Source organism: Durio zibethinus, chromosome 18 (assembly GCF_047325235.1).
Source record: "Durio zibethinus cultivar Kanyao isolate XHJ-2024 chromosome 18, ASM4732523v1, whole genome shotgun sequence".
Lineage (NCBI taxonomy): Eukaryota > Viridiplantae > Streptophyta > Magnoliopsida > Malvales > Malvaceae > Durio > Durio zibethinus.
In genome coordinates, this window is record NC_143179.1 from 11422200 (window position 1) to 11442818 (window position 20619).

A 20619-nucleotide genomic window follows, 5' to 3' on the forward strand; every position below is an offset into this window, starting at 1 on the left:
AAAGTAGGATGAACTCACTAAGGTCCCTATATATGTTCCATGTGACATCGACGTAATCCTCAAGGACGTGATGAGTGAGCTAAAGGGCAAAGCAAATCTCAAAGACTATCCCAACATGTGCTCAACTCATCACATTCAAGCTTTGGGTACCACTTTTCTTTTTTTCAAATAGGGGTATAGTATAATAATATCAAACTCTTTAGATTGGGTCACTGATAGACTAGAGCCACATCAGCTATATGCATATTGGAATTCATTCGTGGCCGATCTAAGGTTTCCATTTCATCCTTTTTTCATTTTAAATTTTAATTCTTACAATTTAATTATTACTCAGCTCACCCAAAATTCTATTAAGTAGATAGTCTTTTTTATTATTCTTTGTCAACTTAAATAAAACTAAATTAACATTCCAAGGGAAATAATTCTTTGTACTCTGCCTAGATGTTAGAAAGTCTCCAATAATTATCATCTATGAAGAACGTTATTTTCATTTTAAGAAATGCTACAACAAATCTTAGGTGAAAATAGTTATTTGTAAATTTTACCTAGATGTTGGAGAATTTTAAAATAATTCTTAAAATGTAAAGATTTCCTTGATATTCCTAAATAACGAATTTTAATAAAATTATTTTCTTTTTCAAAAAAAAAATTATTAAATTTCAAATCGAAACCCTTTTATCTAACACCAAAAATAACGTATGATTAAGATACCAATTTTCATAGGCATCATGGGAATGCTAATCCTTCCCCACACATAATCAACTCCTGAATCTAATTTTGTTTTTGTATACCAAAATTATCTTTTTGATAAATTTTAAATTCGTTTTACTACTTTATTAAAAAGATAAACTTTTATGTGGTCAATCATACCATAAAAATATTGGTGGTGACTCTCATTTTTTACAATTTTAAAATTAAATGTCTAATGGTCCTAAAATTGTTATGACACTTGGCAATCATTGTACAAAAAAGAAATCATGACAAGTCTTTCCGAAGTCGACAACTTTTATCATCCATTGAACCTAAAAAATTCATAGTTCTTGTATTTGAACCATTATGGTCCAGCTAACAACTTCCATGGTACTTTTAGCTTCATGCCCACCATTTTGCTGCTTTGTGTAATCAATAAGCACCTAAAAATAGAACACCTTGTAAAAATTAAAATCAAATGACCAACAAAATACTAATCAAAGTTTTAATTAATTTCTGTTTGATATGAACATGACATGATTGGTGAAGCCTTTCTAGACATTCATGATTTTTGGAAACTAGCACCAACTTTCTTACTTTTCTGGAATTCTACCTCTTTGATATGAACTTGAAATGATTGGTGAAGTCTTTCAACCTCTATGCTTGCTTTTTGGGTATGGTACTATAGATATCTATTTTGTTCGAAAAGTCAGATGTAATGTCCAGCTAAATCTAAATTAATTTTTGATTTGATTGAGTTTTTAATTGAAATTTTTTTTGGATTACTTCTATGCTAGGTCATTTTAGATTTTCTTTTGGTTATTATTATTATTATTATTATTATTGATTAATCTTACAAAATAAATAAAAAATAAAATTCGATTTCAACTCTGACAGCTGAAATCAAGCAGCTATAATGGTTTTTTTTTTTCCTTCTTCTCTTAGAACCTATCATAAACTTAATTTTGCAGCACAAATTAAAAGGGCCATAAAAGTTTTCTTGAATCTCAAATTATTTAGGATTTAATTCTAAATTAGGGTTGACAACGGGTCGAGTTAGGGCGGGTTTTTGCTCACCCCAACCCGACCCGACTTTATAATAAAAAATTTGAACCTGACCTAACTTTTTTTTTTATTTTTTCATACCCAAACCTGACCTAACAGATATTATATAAATCGTACCCGATCTGACTCGAAATTAATAAAATATTATTTTTTAAAATATAAATATATAATTATATAAATATATAAATATATAAATATATAAATAAAAAATTAAATAATTAATTTAAAAAATAATTTTTATATAATATCTGATCATTCGATTTTGCCTAAAACTCGAACCTGACCCGACATTGATTTTTTTCTTAATTACATCCTACTCGCCCCGACTCAAAATTCGATTTTAAAAAAAATGAAAGATCTTATGAGGTCGAGTCGGGTCAACACCCACCGAGAACGGGTTGGACTGCCAACACTAGTTTAAATTGGCTTTATAAAAGCCAAGCAATTTAGGACACAAGGAACGAATGAGGAGAACATGGCCAAAAAAAGGACATAAAGAGCATTTTATTTAAGAAATTTTCATAGTAAATTTTTTGATAAGGGCAATTTTGCCACACCTTAAAAAAAAAAAATCACCCACATCGTGCTCCACCCCTACCTCTACCCAGCACTAGCATCGTTATCCTTGCACACCTTCATCTAAGCCTCTACCTAGTGCCGAATACACTATACCCACCCAAAACCTATTCAACCAAAAAAAAAATTCAAAAAAAAACCACAAGCCAGAAAAAAAAAATCACAGTCCTTTTTGAATAGAGGAACCAGTAGCAAAAATGAAAAAAAAATTGATAAAAAAATAAAACTAGAGATCATGATCTAGTAAATTTGGGAATTTTTTTTCTTTTTGGAATCTGGGTTAATAAAGGTTTTTAGGAGGCTATAAGAATTATTTTGTGAATTTTTTGGATTTTTTTAAGTTGATCAAAATCCGAAAAAGATGAATTTTTTTATAGTCATTTGAGTTTTTCAACCACCGGATATTGGGAATTAGGCCAGGATTTGAAATTTTTTGAATTTTTTAGCCATAGTGAAAGATTTTGGCCATAAGTACGTAATGGAAACCAGCCAAAATTTGAGTTTCACAACGACTGGTAAGGGAGGTGATTTTTTTAAAGAGAGAGGCTTTGAAAAAAATTTAAAAAAAATAAAAAGGCTTTTTATAAGTCTATTAAAACAACGTCGTTTTGGAGTTATGACCAATGGAGTGACCCACTGACTAGCATGCCAATTCGCGTGCTAACCCATCCCATAAGACTATTAACATAAGCCATTAGATGATTGTTTTCTCTCAATGTTGTGCCTAATTTGCAAGGAATTCATACTACGAAGAAACATAGGAAGAATGTAGTCCACCAAATATCAACCAAAATTATTAAAATTTAATTACTAAGTTCAGCAAAATAAGCTTAAAAATTAAAGGTATTCATGGATTAGGATAGATCAGGTTTGGATCGAGCTCATACTTGGTATTAATAGCTTATATGCTTACTTAAAGCTGGTGTGGTTTGAAATTTTGGGCCTCAAAATTCATCAAAATCTAACTCTTTAGCCTTCACCATATGTTATTCACCAAATTAGTGATCTAATTATTCACTTGACTATTCATTTAAAATAGAGGTTAGGACTTGCATGTGACTTCGGGTTATGCATGCATGCGTGATGTTTAGATTTACTTTATTCCATTTTTTTTTTTTTTGGCTTGAATTCAAACACTCATGAACATGAATTTAAAAAAACAAAAAAACTTATTTGCCATATGAAAAATACACATTAGCTAAGAGGATAGAAAAGAAAAATTAATCAAAAAATTGAGTCACAAAATGGCGGATTTACAATAGGGGCAATGGGGTAGCTACCCCCACTAAGATCGTAATATCCTAGAAATTATTACAAAAATCCTTAAAAATTGTAATTCCTACAAAATTTACCCCATTAAAAATGAAAAAATTAAAATATATAAGACACTTTTATAAATGTTTGAAAGAGCAAAACTATAATTGCAATGTAAATGACTTATTTTACAAAAATAATAGAGTCACGTGTATAAATATAAATTAAATAAACATTTATAAATAATTTTTTATTCAAGGATCAACATTTTATTTAAAAACAATAAAAGTAAAATAAAAAGTGATTTTCTTTCTACGGTAGATAAATAATAGAACTAGAGAAATAACAAGAGGACAAAAAAAAAGCCAATAAACCAAAGAAACAAATTGAGTGAACATTTTTTTTCTTCCATCAATATATATAAGTAACTAATTACTTTTTTTTTTGGATTTTTTCTTTGTATTTATTATCATTTGTTAATGTGATAGAATATTTGTTTACTATATAAATTCTTTTTTATATTAGTAAAATAATTTGATTTGGTGCTTAATTTATGATTTATTTATATTATAAATGAATTAAGATCAAAGAATGTTGCACTTTCTTAAGTTGATTAATGAAATAATTTACTTTCTACAAAATTATTTTTTATATATAAAATGATATTATTTAGTTAAAATTCAAAATACATACCAAAATATGCATGTTGATTTTGTTTGCATAATTACATTACAATATCTAATACAAACTACAACATTATCTTCTTATTTATTAGAAATTACATAAACTAAATTATCTAATTTAATTAGATTTAAAGAAATATCTTATTAAAAGAAAGTCAATTATGAAGTAATCATTTGAAATCAAATAATAGTAACACACAATATTTTAAAAAACAAGTTCATGTTTAATTAGATCTAAATGATTTTCATTGAATCCAAAGTTATGAAAAAAGATTTTAGACTATTATCCCAATAAAAGAAATAATATTTGAAAAGTTTGTTTTCTCAATAAGAAAGCCATAAAAAATAATTATAATGTGTTATCTTTGTGTATAAACAAAATAATTTTTTATGTGTTTGAGTTAATTTATTTTTTTATATTTAATATCATCTATATTAATTGTCCCCATGAAACATAAATTTTGAATCCGTTCCTAAAATCACATATAAAAAGTTGTTCATCATTTTCTTTTTCCACCTTTTCAATCAACAAAGTGAAAACACGACTAAGTCATATTCATTTCGCCTAAGGAAGTCTAATCGACTTTGAAAATGAATTTATTGTAAGTGGTATTGTTTGTGGATATGTTTCTATAGGCATTTGCAAGGATAATGATGCTTATGTATATTAGAATAAACCAAAAAACATTTTGTAGGCATCCAATTAAAACACGTCACATAAAACACTTTTAAATGCCTATAACTAGTATCTTACACCTTGAATACCAAATTAAATCTTATAATAATCCTATTATCTCTAATTAACGTAATTATAAATTAATAATTAATGAATTAAAAGAATACAAATCTTGCAGTAAAACCAAAACAAAGAAGATGCTTATGCCTTTTGCCTTTTGCCTTTTGCCTTTTGCCTTTTGCCTTTTGCCTTTTGCTTTCATTTTTATTTTTTAAAGATAAATAAAAAGAACAAATTGCTATCAAGTTTCGGTAGATGGAAGAAAAATTAAAAAGACTCAACGTCCTATAAGACTGTTAACATAAGCCACCAGATGATTGTTTTCTCCCGATGTTGCGCCTAATTTGCAAGGAATTCATATTACGAAGAAACATGGGAAGAATGTAGTCCACCGCATATTAACCAAAATGACTAAAATTCAATTGCTAAGTTCAGCAAAATAGGCTTGAAAATTAAAGGTATTTATTGCCGGGGTTGATCGGGTTTGAATTAAGCTAATAATTGATATTAATAGCTTATATATTTATTTAGAGTTGATTTGAACTAAAATTTTGGATTTTAAAATTTTTTTATGTCTAACCTAATTTAAAAAAATAAATTTCAAACTTACCTATTAAACTTAATTTATATAATAAAAAATTAAAAAATATGATTAAATTAAATTTAATAAGATTATATTCAATTCACATTATATATAAATTAATAATAAAATTTAAGTTTAATCATATATATTTTATTTTTATTTTTTTATATATATGTGAATTAATTTATATATAATTCACATATATATATTATATATATATATATATGTGAATTCTTATCGGATTATGTCGGACTCAACTTTTAAATCTTTTGTCCAAAGTTCAACTTGAAATTTAAACATGTCTAAAAATTGTGCCAAAATCAATTTAACGGATTTTAATTTTTTGTTCAAATCATCTCAAATTTTGGGCGAGCTTTCAAGTTTGGACAATTAATCCAACCCTCGAACAGGTTTACTTGAAATAATAAAGAAAAATATTTGAATTAGATATTTGAAATAACAAAATAAGTTATTTTTATTTTATTTTTTGTATTTATTTACAAAGTCTTAATATTTGAATTATATATGGTTAGAAAGTTATTTAAGTCTACTATCTAATAAACCAAACAAAATTAAAATCTACATTTTCTAAGAAAAATTATTGAATTTTTACTAAAACTATACAGATTGTCTAATAACTGCAAAATGAGTAGTTTTGAAAATTCGTTATAATTTTTATATATTGAATCAAATGTTAAATTTTATATTTATAGAAATCTCTTTAAGTTTAATTTTTAAATATTCAAATGGATTATGATATGGATTTGTATAAGTTAAAATATGATCAAATTATTAAGTAGAATGCGTAATAGTATTTAAAGCAGTCAATTGTTCTATTTACCAAAACCACTCCGAATACAAGACCAATATGACTGATTGATTTCCTATGAAAATAGATTTGTTCCTAATCTCAGACAATCTCAAATGACTATTTTTTAAGAGATTAATGTCTCATTTTTTCTCTAACTCAATCCAAACAACAACAAATCATTTTTCTCTATATAAAGAGATCTTCAAGCACCAATGAAAAAGAGAAAAATAAAGGAGAAAGTTTTTAGAACTATATCTTTAAATCTACCAAGAAAATTAAAGAGCTTAAATTCTCAATCTTTGTATTCAAAAATCATTTTGTATATTTCTAGTCTCTCATTTGTGCTTTAATTAGGCAAACACTCAACTTTGTAAAATATCTTTAGTTTACAAAATATTAGAGTTTAATTATAATTAAGAGGTGATATATACTTTTGAATAATTTTAAAAGTTTTTGTAAAAACTCATTTTAAGTGATTAGAAATTGTTACCTTAGCCTAAAAAGATAAAGAATTAGAGGTTACAATTTTAATATAGAAAGATAAGGAGCGAGAGGTTGTACTTTAGTCTTAGAAGATAATTTATAAGAATTTTTATGAATGTAAGTGCCTTTGAAGAATGATTGAATCTTCATAAATTTTAATATTTAATCTCTTTACTTTATTATTTTATTTTTATTGTTGTTTATTTATATTTTAATTTCATATATCTTTTATATTTTTAATTTTTAATTTATATTTGATTAAAATTTATTTTTGAAAAAAAAATTATAGATAATCTAATTCACCTCTTTTGGATGGTTATTTACATTTGAATTAACACCTACATTTCAATATTAAAATAATTCAAAAAAAGAACAACCGCAGCAACAAGCAAAATGTGACACTAGTGTATTTATATTATTAATTATTAAAGTTAGAATGAAATATAAAGTATTTTTTTTATCAATTTTTTTGATGATAATAACAAATACATTGTACCCGAGCATACTCTTTTTATTCATACATCCTAAGAGTTTGTTGATAAAATGTTAATTTCGGAGAAAATTTCTCTCAGCGTTCACATGCAAAAGTTTGGCTCCAGTCTCCTTGTGGCCCAAAATAATTAAATATAAAGGAGAGATAACAATAGAAAATTATATTAATATTCATGATTGATACGACGTCGTTAGTTCCTTCTTGTCCATATTAAAAGCAGTCACTTCACTCTTTAAGAGTTGCTCCGATGATGTCAATAAAGTCGTTATCGATCCCTCAGACTCTTACCTTTAAAAGGTGAAAAACATTTGATTACTTTTTTCATTTCTTCAAGAATTCTACTCTTTTTTTTTCAATTAAGTCCTTCAGATTACAGCTCTTCAGTTAATGAAACTGCAAGAAAATCTACATGGGCACCCCTCAAATCCATAAAATTTCAAAGTGACCCTTCAAGGATCAGAGATTTCTCAGCAAGGTCTAGTTTGAGCTCTGAGAATGGTGGGCTCAAACGGTTCCCAAATGGGGTTGGTGAAAAAGATGGAGTCATCATCGTGGACCATGGTTCACGCCGTCGAGAATCCAATCTCATGCTAGGTAAGCTTTTTGTTTAAACTGATAAATAATTCATTAGTCTATCTCTTTTTGAGTTAATTATTATTGTTTTTAATGAGTTTCAGATGAGTTTGTACCCATGTTTAGAGAAAAAAACTGGGTACCCGGTTGTTGAACCTGCTCATACGGTAAATCATTCTTCAGTTTTAACTATGAATTCTAAAGGAATTTCCTTTTTGATAGTTTTCTGATAGAACTTAGAAGGCAATTTTGATAACCAAGTTTTTGGCTTTGAAGTTGTCTTTTTTATTTGGTTCACTGCTTTTAGCAACATTGAGCTGTAATTGGTGTTTTTAAGGTGGATGTCATGTTTTTATGCGTTCTAAGGTGCTATAGTTTTATATATGGGGCACTGAATTCTTACATTTTCAGTTAATGTAACTAGGAGTTGGCAGAGCCATCGATAAGAGATGCATTTGGTTTGTGTGTTCAACAAGGGGCTGTTCGCGTGATTGTGAGCCCGTTCTTTCTCTTCCCTGGAAGACATTGGTACCAGGTAGTTCATTATATCTGCATCTGGTAACTTGGCAAAGAAAAAAATGTGGTGTTTAAAGAATTTTGGTTAATTCCATTTTTGCTGTATGTTACTATGTTCTTTCATAGGATATCCCATTGTTAACTGCTGATGCTGCATAGTATCACCCGGGTGTATTGTATATAATAACTGCGCCACTTGGACTGCACAAGCTGCTTGTGGTATGAAGTCCTCATTGGTCACCTACCATCGCCGTTGTATGATTTTTGTATTGTTTTCTCCTGCTACGTTTCCAAATGGTCCTTAATTTTACAGGTAGCATGAGTAATAAGGTTTTGAAACAACGTAGCATGTAAAAGTCATTGTCAAGTACAGGAATGTTGTGAAACTTTCTTTATTATTGCTCAAACAATGTATCATATCAAATAACTGCACCACTTGGCCGCCTGAGCTGGTTGTGGTATGAACTCTTTTGTTTTCCTCATTGGTCACTGTAGACTTTGTATATATATATATATTTATAGTTTTCTTCTGCTATGTTTCCAGACACCCCTTAATTTTACCTTTAACTTGAGAAATAAGGTTTTGAATCTGCAAGACATTGTCAAGTACCAGGTTGTTGGGAAACTTTCTTCGTTATTGTGCAAATATCAATAAGTGAATTGATCTTTCTTATCTTGTATCTTGTTTTTCGGTTTTTCTTGATCTACTAATGAATATAATTGTTCTAAATGGTTTTCCTTTCCTCTTATGTTACTTTTACCTGACTGTGAGGTGTCCTCTTTCTTCTTTTTTGGTTTTCTATATTGCAGGATGTTGTGAATGATAGGATAAAACACTGCTTGAACCATGTAGCAGGAGATGCAGATGAGTTTGCAGCTTGTGCCGGAACAAGCAGATGCAAGCTCTACTGATTCATGGAAGTAAAAATTAAGTTTTTGGGATTGAACATTGGGAGGGTTCCCATTTTAGTGAAAGTCGAGGTCTTAGCTATGAAAAACACAACAGCTAATGCAGTTGTTGCATGGTAATTTTTTCTTTTCCGATCTTTCTGCATGTTCTAGACCTAATATGATTTGTAAGATCTGATAGTGCACATATTAGGTTTCACTGTTGGAATAAAACTTCAATCTTTTTCTCTTTTCATCAATGATGATGTATTGTTTCTAATGAACTGCTATTTAAAGGAATAAACTTCCAAGATAATAGGCTGAGCAATGTTTTATTCTTTACAAAGAACTCTAGATTGGTATCATGTGGCTATATTGATGACAGCATCTGAAACAAGAGAAGAAGAAAAAGATAAGAAACCTATTTATCAGCATTGTACTAAATTCTAGATTCATTGGACCAATGGAAGCATCATAATCTCTCTTCAGATCATCTTTTATGGGCACTTAATTTATAGGCCTCATTTGGCATTAGAGTATACTCATTACCCTAAACAAAGATAAGAAACCTATCAAACTATAAAGCAAACTGCATTAAATCCAAACCATTAAGATAAGAAATAAAAAAAACTTGCAAATTTTGGAATTTGTGAGGAACTTACCTTTTGGCAAGCAATATCAGGGTGATACTTCTTTGGCAGCCTCCTATAAGCCTCTTTAGTTTCTTGCTTATTAGAATCAACAGAAACTCATCATAGTAATTTTTCTTTGATATTGTTTTTTCTCCTACTTTTTGCCTACAACAGCTAATCTCGGTCCATTTCTACCACCAGCTGGAAAAAATAAAAAAACAAAAATCAATCATAAACATTTTTTTGACAATTTATAAAATATTTGGAAGATTTGCATGGAACTACCTTGGATTTGACTTGGTTGAATTGAAATTACCATAAGTATTAGTAGAAGATTTTGGGACTGAGAATTTGTAAATTGGAATTACATTGGACTTTTTAGGCTGTAATGAACGAATGCATACTAAAGATTTCATAAACAAATTCGATTTATATTCGTTTATTAAGTTTAACAAATAATAATAAATAATATTTTAAAATTTGTTAATTAAAAGAATAAATGATGAACAAAGTAAAGTTTGTTCAATTTCGGAATATAAATAAATAGAGTATTTGACAAACAAACCAACTCTATTTTTATTCATTTATATTTGTTTATTAGACCTAACAAATTATAAAGAACAACATTTCAAGACTTTTAATCTAGAGATTTTTTCAACTGAAAAAGAGGATGCCTCACCTATAATTTTTTTTTCAATGAAATAATTATTCAATCATAATAAAAAATTATATAAGAATCTATCATTTATAAGTGTGAATTTCACATAAAATTTTAATGTTTTTCATATAATTTTGAATTGTGAACATATAATTCTGAATTATGAATTGTGATTAAAGACAATAAATTTAATCAAAACCATCGGATTCCAACTTGACTCTATATGATCAATTTTTTTAAAATTTAAATTTCGTGTTGAATCAAATTAAATTATTTTTTAAAAGTTAGGATGAGAGTTGGATTTTAGATAAATCTATTCAACCTCGATCAAGTGTATATATATAAAAAATATTTTTTATTATTTATTTAATTTTATAGTTATTTATTATATTAATAAAATTATTATTTAATATTTTAATTTAAATTATTAATTTAATAAAAATATAATTTATATTAAAAATAATGTTTTATAAATATTATTTTAAATTAAAATTATTAAATTAATTTTAAATCCAATAAAATGAATTACAATTTATAAATATGTCCGGATCCAACCTATTACCATCGCTGATTAAGATCGGTTAATTCGAGAGAGAGGATGTTCTTTTAACGGCTTTCGCTTTTAATCCAACAACCAATTCCAACTAAACACGTCAGCAATTCGGGACAGGAGGATTAAAATATGCCTGACCATGTGGAATTCTTCCCTACGACGTCGTTCGGTACTGTTATTACTCCTTAGACGTAAGCGGCGATTAAGCAGAGAAAATTGCAGCGGTGAAGAAGATGGCATGGACAGCCAAATTTCTGCTTCCGATTAGACAATCATTTTCTCAATCCCGGCAACTATGTAAGTATTAAAGTAAATTTTTTTTTTCTTTTTTTCTTATATTTTAAAATTTTTAAAAATATTCTTTTTGTTTTCTTTTCCTTTCCAGCAGTTCATGGAATAATCGGACCTTTGAAAACATGGGTACAGAGTATTGAACCCAAACTGCAAAAAAGAGCCTCAAAATTTGAGTATAAGCACAATATACAGAGAAAATACGTTCAAGACTTTTGCTTATCAGGCGAGTTTTGTTTTTTTAAATGACTTTTCTCTGCTTTTGTAGTTGCCTTTTTATGTAAATTCTGCATTTTTAATTCATTTTGGCAAAATTTGACTGTTACCCATTTAACTAAACTTGCAGCTTCTCTTGATTATTGATTTTATGAATACTTTTTTTATATATATAAAATTTCAGTGTTTTCTGGATTATTTTCTCTCGGATTTTATGTTATTTGTAATTTTTGAACTGGTGTGTAGATAAAAGATTGTCCCTTGTTGAAAGGAATTGTTTTCTGAGTTCAACCGGGTTGATGAAACACTTCATGGAATTTGAAACTCATGATTTGATGCCATTTCCATGGAAGTAACTACTTTTGCCCTCATTAGTATGATTGAATTGCTTGTACCATGAGTTTCTCTTTTCAAAATTGCTAGCGCGTGTTATTTTTTTAAACTAGTAATCTTGTCACGTTTTCTTTGTATTAGCAATCTTCCTAAAGCTCCATTTTTAAGTATGGTAGAAGGCTCGTCACTATTTTCTTTTTTTCATTGTGGCATTGTTTACCATTCTAATACTTGGTTTGTCGTTTGTTCATGAATCATGATGACATTTGGTTCCCACTGCTGAGAACCTTCTTGATATTCTAATTTTTCCAGGAAGTAGAAATGTGAGAAGCATTTTTGGTGTACCAGTTGTGGTTGGAGCCGTCTACTGTTGGCCTCGTTTTACACATGCCATGGATGGTGAGTGGATTGCCTGGTATAATAGACTTATAGTACCATGCCTGCAAAGTATTACTTTTAGTTATGCGTACCTAATTCCTTGTATCCTTTTATTTTTGTTCTAACAACCTGCATGTTTTGAATTACAATGATGTAGGTCTTGATATTTTTGTGGATGATTATAATTTAGAGTCACTTGATGCTTCAGAAGGAGTAGATGATCGACACAAACTCTGGTTGCTAATGAGGAAACTGTGGCTGCCTGTTTTTTTCTTATTTACTATCTTGGTGAACTGGGATAATCCCTTTGCAGTTGCAACTAGAATCCTTGTTTTCCTCCTCAGCACCAAACCAAGCCCTTCATCAATTTATCTTTTTGTTGAAAGGGTCAGGAAACTTTTCTTTCACTTGGCTGCTTGCGTTTAACACTTGACAATTAAGACTAAACCTATCAGGAACTTTAATTCATTAAGCTTAAAGAGTACTGCATTGTAAGCTCACAGCTGGGGATAATTGAAACACAATCTGCATCCTGGTGTCCGCCTGCCTGGCTTCACAGGCTGAAGATGGATATTGGATTTATAAATGATTTATATGCTTATTTTGACCATAATGTGAAAGTGAAAATTTTAGTTCTTCTTAACTAATAGTTAATTTTGTCTATATATTGATAAAGATATGTAATATTTATCATCATCAATATCAGTCCCTATCTCCTTCAAATTTTCAATGAGTTGGTACACCTGTAAGGATGATAATATTAGTGATTGACCAAAGGGCAATAACAACCAATAGGATTAACATTCTGGCCAATAAATCAGGCATGACTTGAAATTGAGTGGATGGATCCTTTGTTGAAAGGAAAGCCTACTCCATCCAAGCATTTTATAACTTTGTTTGATACCCAAGGTTGTAGCCCTTCTTGAAGTAGGAGCTTGAAAGCAGGAGGTGCCTCCTTGTTAGAGATGATTGTGGCTTCTTGAATTTCATTGACCTGGGATCACATTAGAACTCTGATATAATTGTTCTAGTCCTTATTTCTAGTTATAAATGTTGGAATTCACCTTCAAAGTTGCAGCCTGGTTAAGTGTCTCATTTATAAAATATTTGCTTTGCAAGCTTTTGACTGCAGTTTCAATTTTGCAGCTACGTCATGGATATATGCGCCAAAACCCTCATTTCTACAGATTTAATGTATGTTCTTATTCTTATCACTTTATTTCTTTTAATGCTTGTTGAAGGACACTAGTTTGAGGTTTAATTATTTTTCCATTCAGTTTATTGTTTTTTGATCTGCTTAAATTTTTTGCCAGTTATCATCTCATTTACTTTATTGACTTCACAAGGATAACGTTTCCCCCCCAACTCCTATAGGCATGTGAACAAAGGAATTTTATGGACATAAGATAATTTATCTATGATAAGAGGAATATCCACTCAATGAGCATCTAATCTAGAATCTGTTCCCGGTATAATACACTGGATTTACCTCTTTAGCTGCTTGTGTTTAATGTAAACTACTTTATCATGCAGTCACTGCATGCCAGCAAAGTTGAAGTCCAGGATTATAAGCTTCTCTGCCTTGCTAAAGTTGAAATTGGGGACCAGAAGTTACGCCTGATTGGAATTCTTGGTAGTTGGTGGTCATTGCCATCATCATTGGGTATATATTTCCTTGCTCAGGAGCAGCGCCCTAGTTCATCACAGTGATAACAAGGTAAATTTAGCTTCAAATGGCAGTCGCTACTAGTTAAGGTAGAAGTCAAAACGTTTAGCTTCAATTCAAGCACTGTTGTTTATCAAAAAGCATTCTTTTCCCTGCTTTCCTTGCTTACCATCTATTTGAACAACTCTTTGCCCTCCATATTGTTAGTATCTCCCTTTCCATGTTTTCATTCCTTAAAATACGTATTGTTTGCACTGCAATATGTGACAAACGATTGCCGTTTAATAATATCTAATGGTGAAAATATGCAAACATGTATCCTTACCTCAATGATTGACAGATAACATTCCTTTGCATTAGCCATTACGTCTAATTTGATGAGGGAATCCTATTGCTGTTGGTCAACTGAAAATACTGAACAATCATTAAAACTTGATGCTCAATCATAGTGTGTTTCTTTGGAGGATCTGCAAATGTTCCTTCGTGTACTTGATGGCTGTGAACCAGACTAGATTGCACTTTTATAGTTCCATACAGTATTTTCTGCATGAAAGATTTTCTTTTTCTCTGTAAATGCAGAGGTAAGCCTATATAAAACTAAGCATCACTTTCCCAGAGGTAAAGATCGTTTAAATGCAATTCGCTGGGAGGCTATGGGAAGCTAATTTCCCATGAATTCACTAGGCCCAGCATAGATAAACTTGTTTGGACCAACTCAGGGAGGGGATGTACTCGGCAAAGCCTAGGAACCCTTTACTGCTTAATAAAAAAAAGATCGTTTACATCTATAGACAATAATCATTTTTGTGAAAAAGGGCTTGGTTGGTCTGTGTGTATCTTTTGATCTTTTTCATAGACCTATATAAACTCGAGTGGTGCCATCCCTCTTCCAATAATATTGTCACCAGTTTTAAGAAACATGCAACCTGTCTTGTTTTTTCAATTTTTGGTCTCATGTGTCTGAAACCGGTATTCATTTTCTTGTAACTATCATTTTCATGTCTTGCTTCTGTTCTTCCTCAACAGATCTTATACCAGCAGGTGATGATTTTCATCAGCTGAACTTTCATTGAACGTATAAGGATCGCAAAAATGCCTTCCCATTGAGGAAAGTAGCTTAAGGAGACTGAAAGAATGGAAACAATCATATAAGCCCCATGAGAGAAATGCTTGTTTGAGTCGAAAATTTATCCCCTGAGAACAAAAGCCCCAGCGTCCCTCCAGTTCCTGAGAATGTATGATAAGTTTAAAGTTTAAAACATGAGATGATGTGACTGCCCCTAGCATTCCTCAAGAAAACCACACTCATTAGCATGGTCAAACATTTATTAAGTTTAGCATTTTCGTTAATCCTAAACATAGATAATAAGTAAATAAGTAGGAAATGAATGTTTTTATGTACATTATATGTTGCTGGATGTGAAATGGAGACAACAAAATGCCACGTGGCAAGTACATGACCATGTCACATTAATTATTTAATTTTGAACCACCATCTGTTTGATTTGCTCTAAAAATCCAAAGGATGAGCATCAAATATAGCCCAATCTTTCACGCGATACAATCAATTGACTAAAAGTAAGATGAATTGGAACTATATATGGAAACTGATGTTTTGGCATTGAAAATATAATAAAAAAATTGACCAAAACAGAAAAAAAAAAATCATTAAGCAAATGGGTCCCCAAGCAACGCCCCCGCACTTACTCTTAGCTTTTGGAATTGTCAAACATATGGGACCCACCACCCCAACTTACTCTTAGCTTTTGGAATTGTCAAAGTATTTTGTTGAGTGTGACAAGAAATCCCAAAAAATTGTATAAAAAAATGTGAATGTGACAGGCAATCCAAAAAATTATATAAAAAAATGAAAGCTAGAAGGCAAAGTTATGGTCTCGCAAGCTGCAAATTTTCCGAGACATTGTTGTAGCATAGATATTTTCACTGATTTCTCCATGTTTTTCTCTTACTATGATTTTCTTACAAACAACATGAAAAATAAAAAAAAAAAACCAAAAATCAAGAATCCAATTTGGAAAAAGCTTTGCCATTAAACGGATAAAGCTGAAGATTTACTGTTTTTGCCATCCAATCTGCAACTAGAAATTATGTTTAACCTCTAACTGAACCTTCTTTAGACTCTAGTACTTTATTATTTTATTTGTGAACTCTCAGCTGATTGCAATTTCAATGCTACTATGAGAAATCAACTGTTACATTGCTGTTTTATACCCCAAAAAGAATTAAAATTATGCCACCTGACCTTCCAAAATCTTTGCAAGATGAATCCTAGGGATTCAAAATCTTTGCTACAAAGATGATTTTTCTCAAAATATCATGGTTATTAATTGTAGAATCTGTTACAGATTCTTCAACCTTATAAGTAGGGGAAATAATGTCCGATAATACATATAATCTTTTCTATTCACTATTTGTATACATGACACATACTCTCTAATTCTTGGGCAGAGAAAAGTGTTTCGTTTTGAGCCTTTTAACTCTACTGTTGGTTCAGAATTGTAGGGTGAATTACAAAAAATAGCTAACCTGTTGTATCCTGAAGAAGACAGGCTTTGAAAGCCTGCTGCATTGGTTGATATCATGTGAGATATCTGTGCCTCAGTCTAATTCTTCGTATCATAATTGCAATCAATTAACATTCCTATTGTCTATAACTTTTTATACTAATTTTTTTTGTTAATTTTAGTTTACAGAAACAGCATATGCCTTTGAATTACTGAAAAACTTGGTTTGCGCTCACTTCTGTAATGTTGTTGGATTCTTGAATCCCATCAGAACTGCGAGTCTTAGAAGACTCCGATGGAGTACGGGCATCCTGAATTTTTCTCACAGCATTTGCTATAAAACTGTCTGTGCTGCAAGACCTTGAGGAACCTGCTGAATCTAGCACACTAGCATTTAAGAAAGGAGGCTGGTTAGGTATAGGAATTTCACAATCTTTATCAGTTAGCATCTGAACTACTTGTTCCATTGATGGCCTTAAGGGAACTGAAGCTTGTGTGCACAATAGCGCAATTTGAAGCACATTGGGGGCCTCTCTTTCTGAAATTTCATCTCTTATGCGAAGGTCAACAGCTTCAGCCAATGTATTTGATCTGTGATGTCTCCAAACCTGAGGTTGAAAATCTCAAATTTAGAATTCTCATTTCATTTCCAAGTGATTTTAAGAGCAAGAGCAGTTGTGATATGCTCATTCATGTTTCAAAATCTGAAATTTTTTTGAACAAAGATTTGGGAGCTTACTGTTTGTAAAAGGGAACCAGAGTCCTTTGTGAAGGTGTTACTCTTTTTACCACATACAATCTCAATAACTAGTACCCCAAAGCTGTAAACATCTGCTTTTTCAGTAAGTTGTCCTCGAACAAGGTACTCAGGCGCCATGTATCCGCTGCACGAAAATTTCATATGAAATTCTTAGGAAACTTTAATAGAAATCCTAATGTGTTGCAATCTATTGGATCCTTCACTAAATGCATATTGTCTTTCATGTACTAAATGCTCATGCTTTGAACCAATGTGATACTGATGAAATATATTTGATTATATCAGATAATCTTTTGTAAACTTACAGTGTTCCGGCAATCCCAGTGCTAAGATGACTCTTATCAGCAGCTAAACATCGAACGAGTCCAAAATCAGCAATCTTTGGATTGAGATTCTCATCTAAAAGAACATTGCTGCTTTTAATGTCCCTGTGGATTATCCTTATTTCAGACCCTCCTCCATGGAGATGTGCTAGACCCTCAGCTGTTCCAACAATGATGTCAAACCGCTGCTTCCACTTTAAAAGTTTTGCTTTCTCCTCATCTGCATTGACAGTAAAATCATCAACACCTTTGAAGTAGGCACAAGAATTTAGTTGTTCCCCGCCATTTTCAACATGCTTTCATATTTGTATTGGCTGCAGAGAGCAGAATGAAAGCCAATAAAAAATTTTAAGCTATTGAAACTATCTCTTAGGCTGGCAGGTATCAGGTATGTCTTGAAATCTTGATGCAAAGTAGGATCACTTGAGTTGCAAAACTTTGTTTATGTTAATTTGACAGTGCTTTAAATCCCTCAACCCTTAGAAGGGAGAGATCTATCTAATTACGTTCAATAATGGACAAAGGCATATTGAATCATGTAAAGAGCAAAGAATTACCAAAAATGAACTGATCGAGGCTCTTGTTAGGTACATACTCGTAAACCAGGAGACTCTCAGGGCCCTCAATGCTACAACCAAGAAGCTGCACCATATTCTTGTGTTGAATTCTGCTGATCAAATTTACCTCATTAAAAAACTCATCTACCCATTGCCTGGTATTATATACCAATCTCTTTACTGCTACAGTCTTTCCATTTGGAAGAATCCCCATGAATACTGAGCCAGCTCCTCCTTGGCCTAGTTTCCTTGAAAGACTAAAATAATCTGTTGCCTTCTCAAGAGTTTCATACTTGAACTTCAAATGTGAATTTTGGAACCTTTCCGAAATATGGCCGAGATTTTTGAGCTCTAGGAAATGCAATTGATGGTTATTTGAGATCAATGAAAAGCATTAATATAATTTTCAGTGCACATTGTGAAGATTACTCAGAGATTGTACCTTTTTTCCTCTTTGATAATCTTGCATATGTAGCATAAGCTGCTAAAAGAGAGAGCATCAGGAATGCAAATGTTGCTGAGACAATTGTTATAATGACTGCAGTTCCAGAAAACCCTGGAAAATAGAAAAGACATTCAATTCAACCAGGAGAGAGGACAGAGAAGACAAAGGGAAAATGAAATTTAAAATTCATTAAAAAAAATGAATTGCAGAATCTACTCTGGAGCAGCCAAAGAGGGAACAATGAAACCTTTTTCAAATCTGAAACTTGTTGGAAAATAATTTAGACTTTTGAATCTTGATATGAATCGCACAAGATTGAAGAAGATTATCACTCAATTCATGTTGAAATTTATCAATCTTTTTACTAAATCAAACAAACCCTTAATTTTCCTTTATAGATTTTAAATTCAAGATCATCAAACTAGCAGAATATTTTTGAAAATACGGAAAAAAAATCAAAACAATCACATTAAGCACACTACATTTCAACATAAATTCAATCCATGTTCACATTAAGAACAAGCATAGAAACAAATTATGACAACCTCAGAATCTTCAGAGTGACAAGACTTACCTTGACCATGATCTGTCTGTGCCCCATCATTATAAAACTTCTGGGTCGAGTACCTCAAATAACACCCAGTGTTCAACCCTCTCCCTTCCTCCTTTGGCACGCAGCCTCTCACCTCCTTTGCCGCCTTCTGCAGGCACTCACTGCACCCTTGAGCCGGAACACTCTTCCAACACTGTGCCAATGCATACACTCCATCCACCTCCACCAATCCAAATCCTCCATTTCTCAAAGCAATCCTAGTCACATTCCCAACTGCATAATCAACGTTCCTGCCAAACAAACTCAGCCTATTGTTATGATCTTCACCAGACACTGTTACGTTATTAGAGCTGCAATTAACATTATCCACACTAGATGAAACAGACTCTTGAAAAAAGTTGTAATCATCATAACGCATGAAGCAGCCATCGAGAAAGATTCGAGCTGAGACAAAAGAAAGGCAACGTGGGATTCTAGTCCTTGCGGCAGCATAACAAGAAAGGCAATCATTTTGTGAGAGGTCTTCATGGCACTGAACTAACGCATACATTGGAGGTGTAGAGTTGAGTTGGTAAGAAGCAAAATGGTTATTGTTGATCGCTTCTGACAAGCCTTGCATCAGTGTAGCAAAGATTGGAACAAAGTTGGTTGGTGACGAGGAAGTGCCACAGAAAAGGCCAGCGTTTGTGATTCTTGGATCACAGAACGAGATAGAGAAAAACAAAGAAAAAACTAACAACAAAACCCATCTCCAGCATGATTGTTTAAAGGCTGAAAACTGCATAGAATTCATCTTTACCTCTCACTCTTTCTGATTTTTCTGTTCTTCTTTTATGGGTGTTTAACTTAATTGTTCAGGAATATGAAAAGAATATTGACAAATTAGGCTGTTGCTGTTCCATCGGTATCATCATTTGTGGTTGGGGTTAGTGTGTTGATAAATTGACTTATATTATTCTGATTAACAAAGTCCGCCATGGCCAAACCCTGTCCACACTACAATCTTTGGAGCGATGATTCAAATCCAGTTCTTTTCATTGAAAATGCACGTAACAACTGTTGGATTAAGAATTAAAATATAACTTAATTGGAACTTATATAGAATGAAATGATATACGAAAATTTGCACCATTAAATGATTTTTTTTTTCATTCTAATATTAAGGCAGATCTAAATTTTAAAATAAAATATTCGACCAATGATGGACAATGAAGTTTCCTTCACGTTTTCTTATCTTTAGGCAGAATAAACGATAGTCCATTAAGACAAAGGGTAATGTTGATTTTACATTTTATGTTTCCTTTGCTGCTATTGGTGGAAGGACTTGGAAGTCGGAAAGAATGAAAGAGGAAGAAGACTATCCAAATTTAGAAGGATC

At 31.3% G+C, this 20619-nt stretch overlaps 2 protein-coding genes and 1 pseudogene across 8 annotated transcripts; 2 read left to right on the top strand and 1 right to left on the bottom strand.

The window, feature by feature from the left end:
- Positions 1-7515: 7515 nt before the first annotated feature.
- Positions 7516-9667, top strand: LOC111299572 (sirohydrochlorin ferrochelatase, chloroplastic-like; annotated as a pseudogene). Its single transcript, XR_016329857.1, has 6 exons — positions 7516-7671; positions 7751-7968; positions 8052-8114; positions 8372-8482; positions 8590-8682; positions 9274-9667. The product of XR_016329857.1 is annotated as a sirohydrochlorin ferrochelatase, chloroplastic-like (transcript).
- A 1640-nt stretch (positions 9668-11307) lies between these two features.
- Positions 11308-15532, top strand: LOC111299571 (uncharacterized). Of its 3 annotated transcripts, XM_089747549.1 has the most exons (6): positions 11308-11491; positions 11583-11715; positions 12351-12433; positions 12570-12799; positions 13559-13606; positions 13946-14390. In XM_089747549.1, the coding sequence occupies exons 1-6, from the start codon at positions 11428-11430 to the stop codon at positions 14120-14122; spliced, it is 735 nt and encodes a 244-aa protein (XP_089603675.1). In that variant the 5' UTR covers positions 11308-11427; the 3' UTR covers positions 14123-14390. The 3 variants fall into 3 exon arrangements, with proteins under 3 accessions (XP_089603675.1, XP_089603673.1, XP_089603674.1); XM_089747547.1 differs by lacking the exons at positions 11308-11491; positions 11583-11715 and adding an exon at positions 15105-15532 and having other exon boundaries at positions 12305-12433; positions 13946-14129; XM_089747548.1 differs by lacking the exons at positions 11308-11491; positions 11583-11715 and adding an exon at positions 14658-14676 and having other exon boundaries at positions 12305-12433; positions 13946-14129.
- A 944-nt stretch (positions 15533-16476) lies between these two features.
- On the bottom strand, positions 16477-20164 carry LOC111299570 (cysteine-rich receptor-like protein kinase 42). 4 transcript variants are annotated; one of them, XR_016329858.1, is made up of 6 exons: positions 19263-20164; positions 18686-18799; positions 18282-18594; positions 17669-17906; positions 17343-17487; positions 16477-17211 (listed from the first exon to the last, which is right to left on the bottom strand). XR_016329858.1 is itself a non-coding variant. In XM_089747543.1 (6 exons), the coding sequence occupies exons 1-6, from the start codon at positions 20032-20034 to the stop codon at positions 16813-16815; spliced, it is 2019 nt and encodes a 672-aa protein (XP_089603669.1). In that variant the 5' UTR covers positions 20035-20158; the 3' UTR covers positions 16477-16812. The 4 variants fall into 4 exon arrangements, 3 of the variants coding, with proteins under 3 accessions (XP_089603669.1, XP_089603670.1, XP_089603671.1); XM_089747543.1 differs by having other exon boundaries at positions 18244-18594; positions 19263-20158; XM_089747544.1 differs by having other exon boundaries at positions 16680-17211; positions 18244-18594; positions 18686-18724; positions 19263-20155.
- Positions 20165-20619: the final 455 nt, after the last annotated feature.

Coding starts and splice junctions, on each gene's coding strand:
- LOC111299571 (XM_089747549.1), top strand. CDS start 11,428: ATGGCATGGACAGCCAAATTTCTGCTTCCGATTAGACAATCATTTTCT. Junction 11,492..11,582: donor TTCTCAATCCCGGCAACTAT/GTAAGTATTAAA, acceptor CCTTTCCAGCAG/TTCATGGAATAATCGGACCT. Junction 12,434..12,569: donor TTTTACACATGCCATGGATG/GTGAGTGGATTG, acceptor ACAATGATGTAG/GTCTTGATATTTTTGTGGAT.
- LOC111299570 (XM_089747543.1), bottom strand. CDS start 20,034: ATGAATTCTATGCAGTTTTCAGCCTTTAAACAATCATGCTGGAGATGG. Junction 18,800..19,262: donor ACAGACAGATCATGGTCAAG/GTAAGTCTTGTC, acceptor TCTATTTTCCAG/GGTTTTCTGGAACTGCAGTC. Junction 17,907..18,243: donor CCTCGATCAGTTCATTTTTG/GTAATTCTTTGC, acceptor CTGTCAATGCAG/ATGAGGAGAAAGCAAAACTT.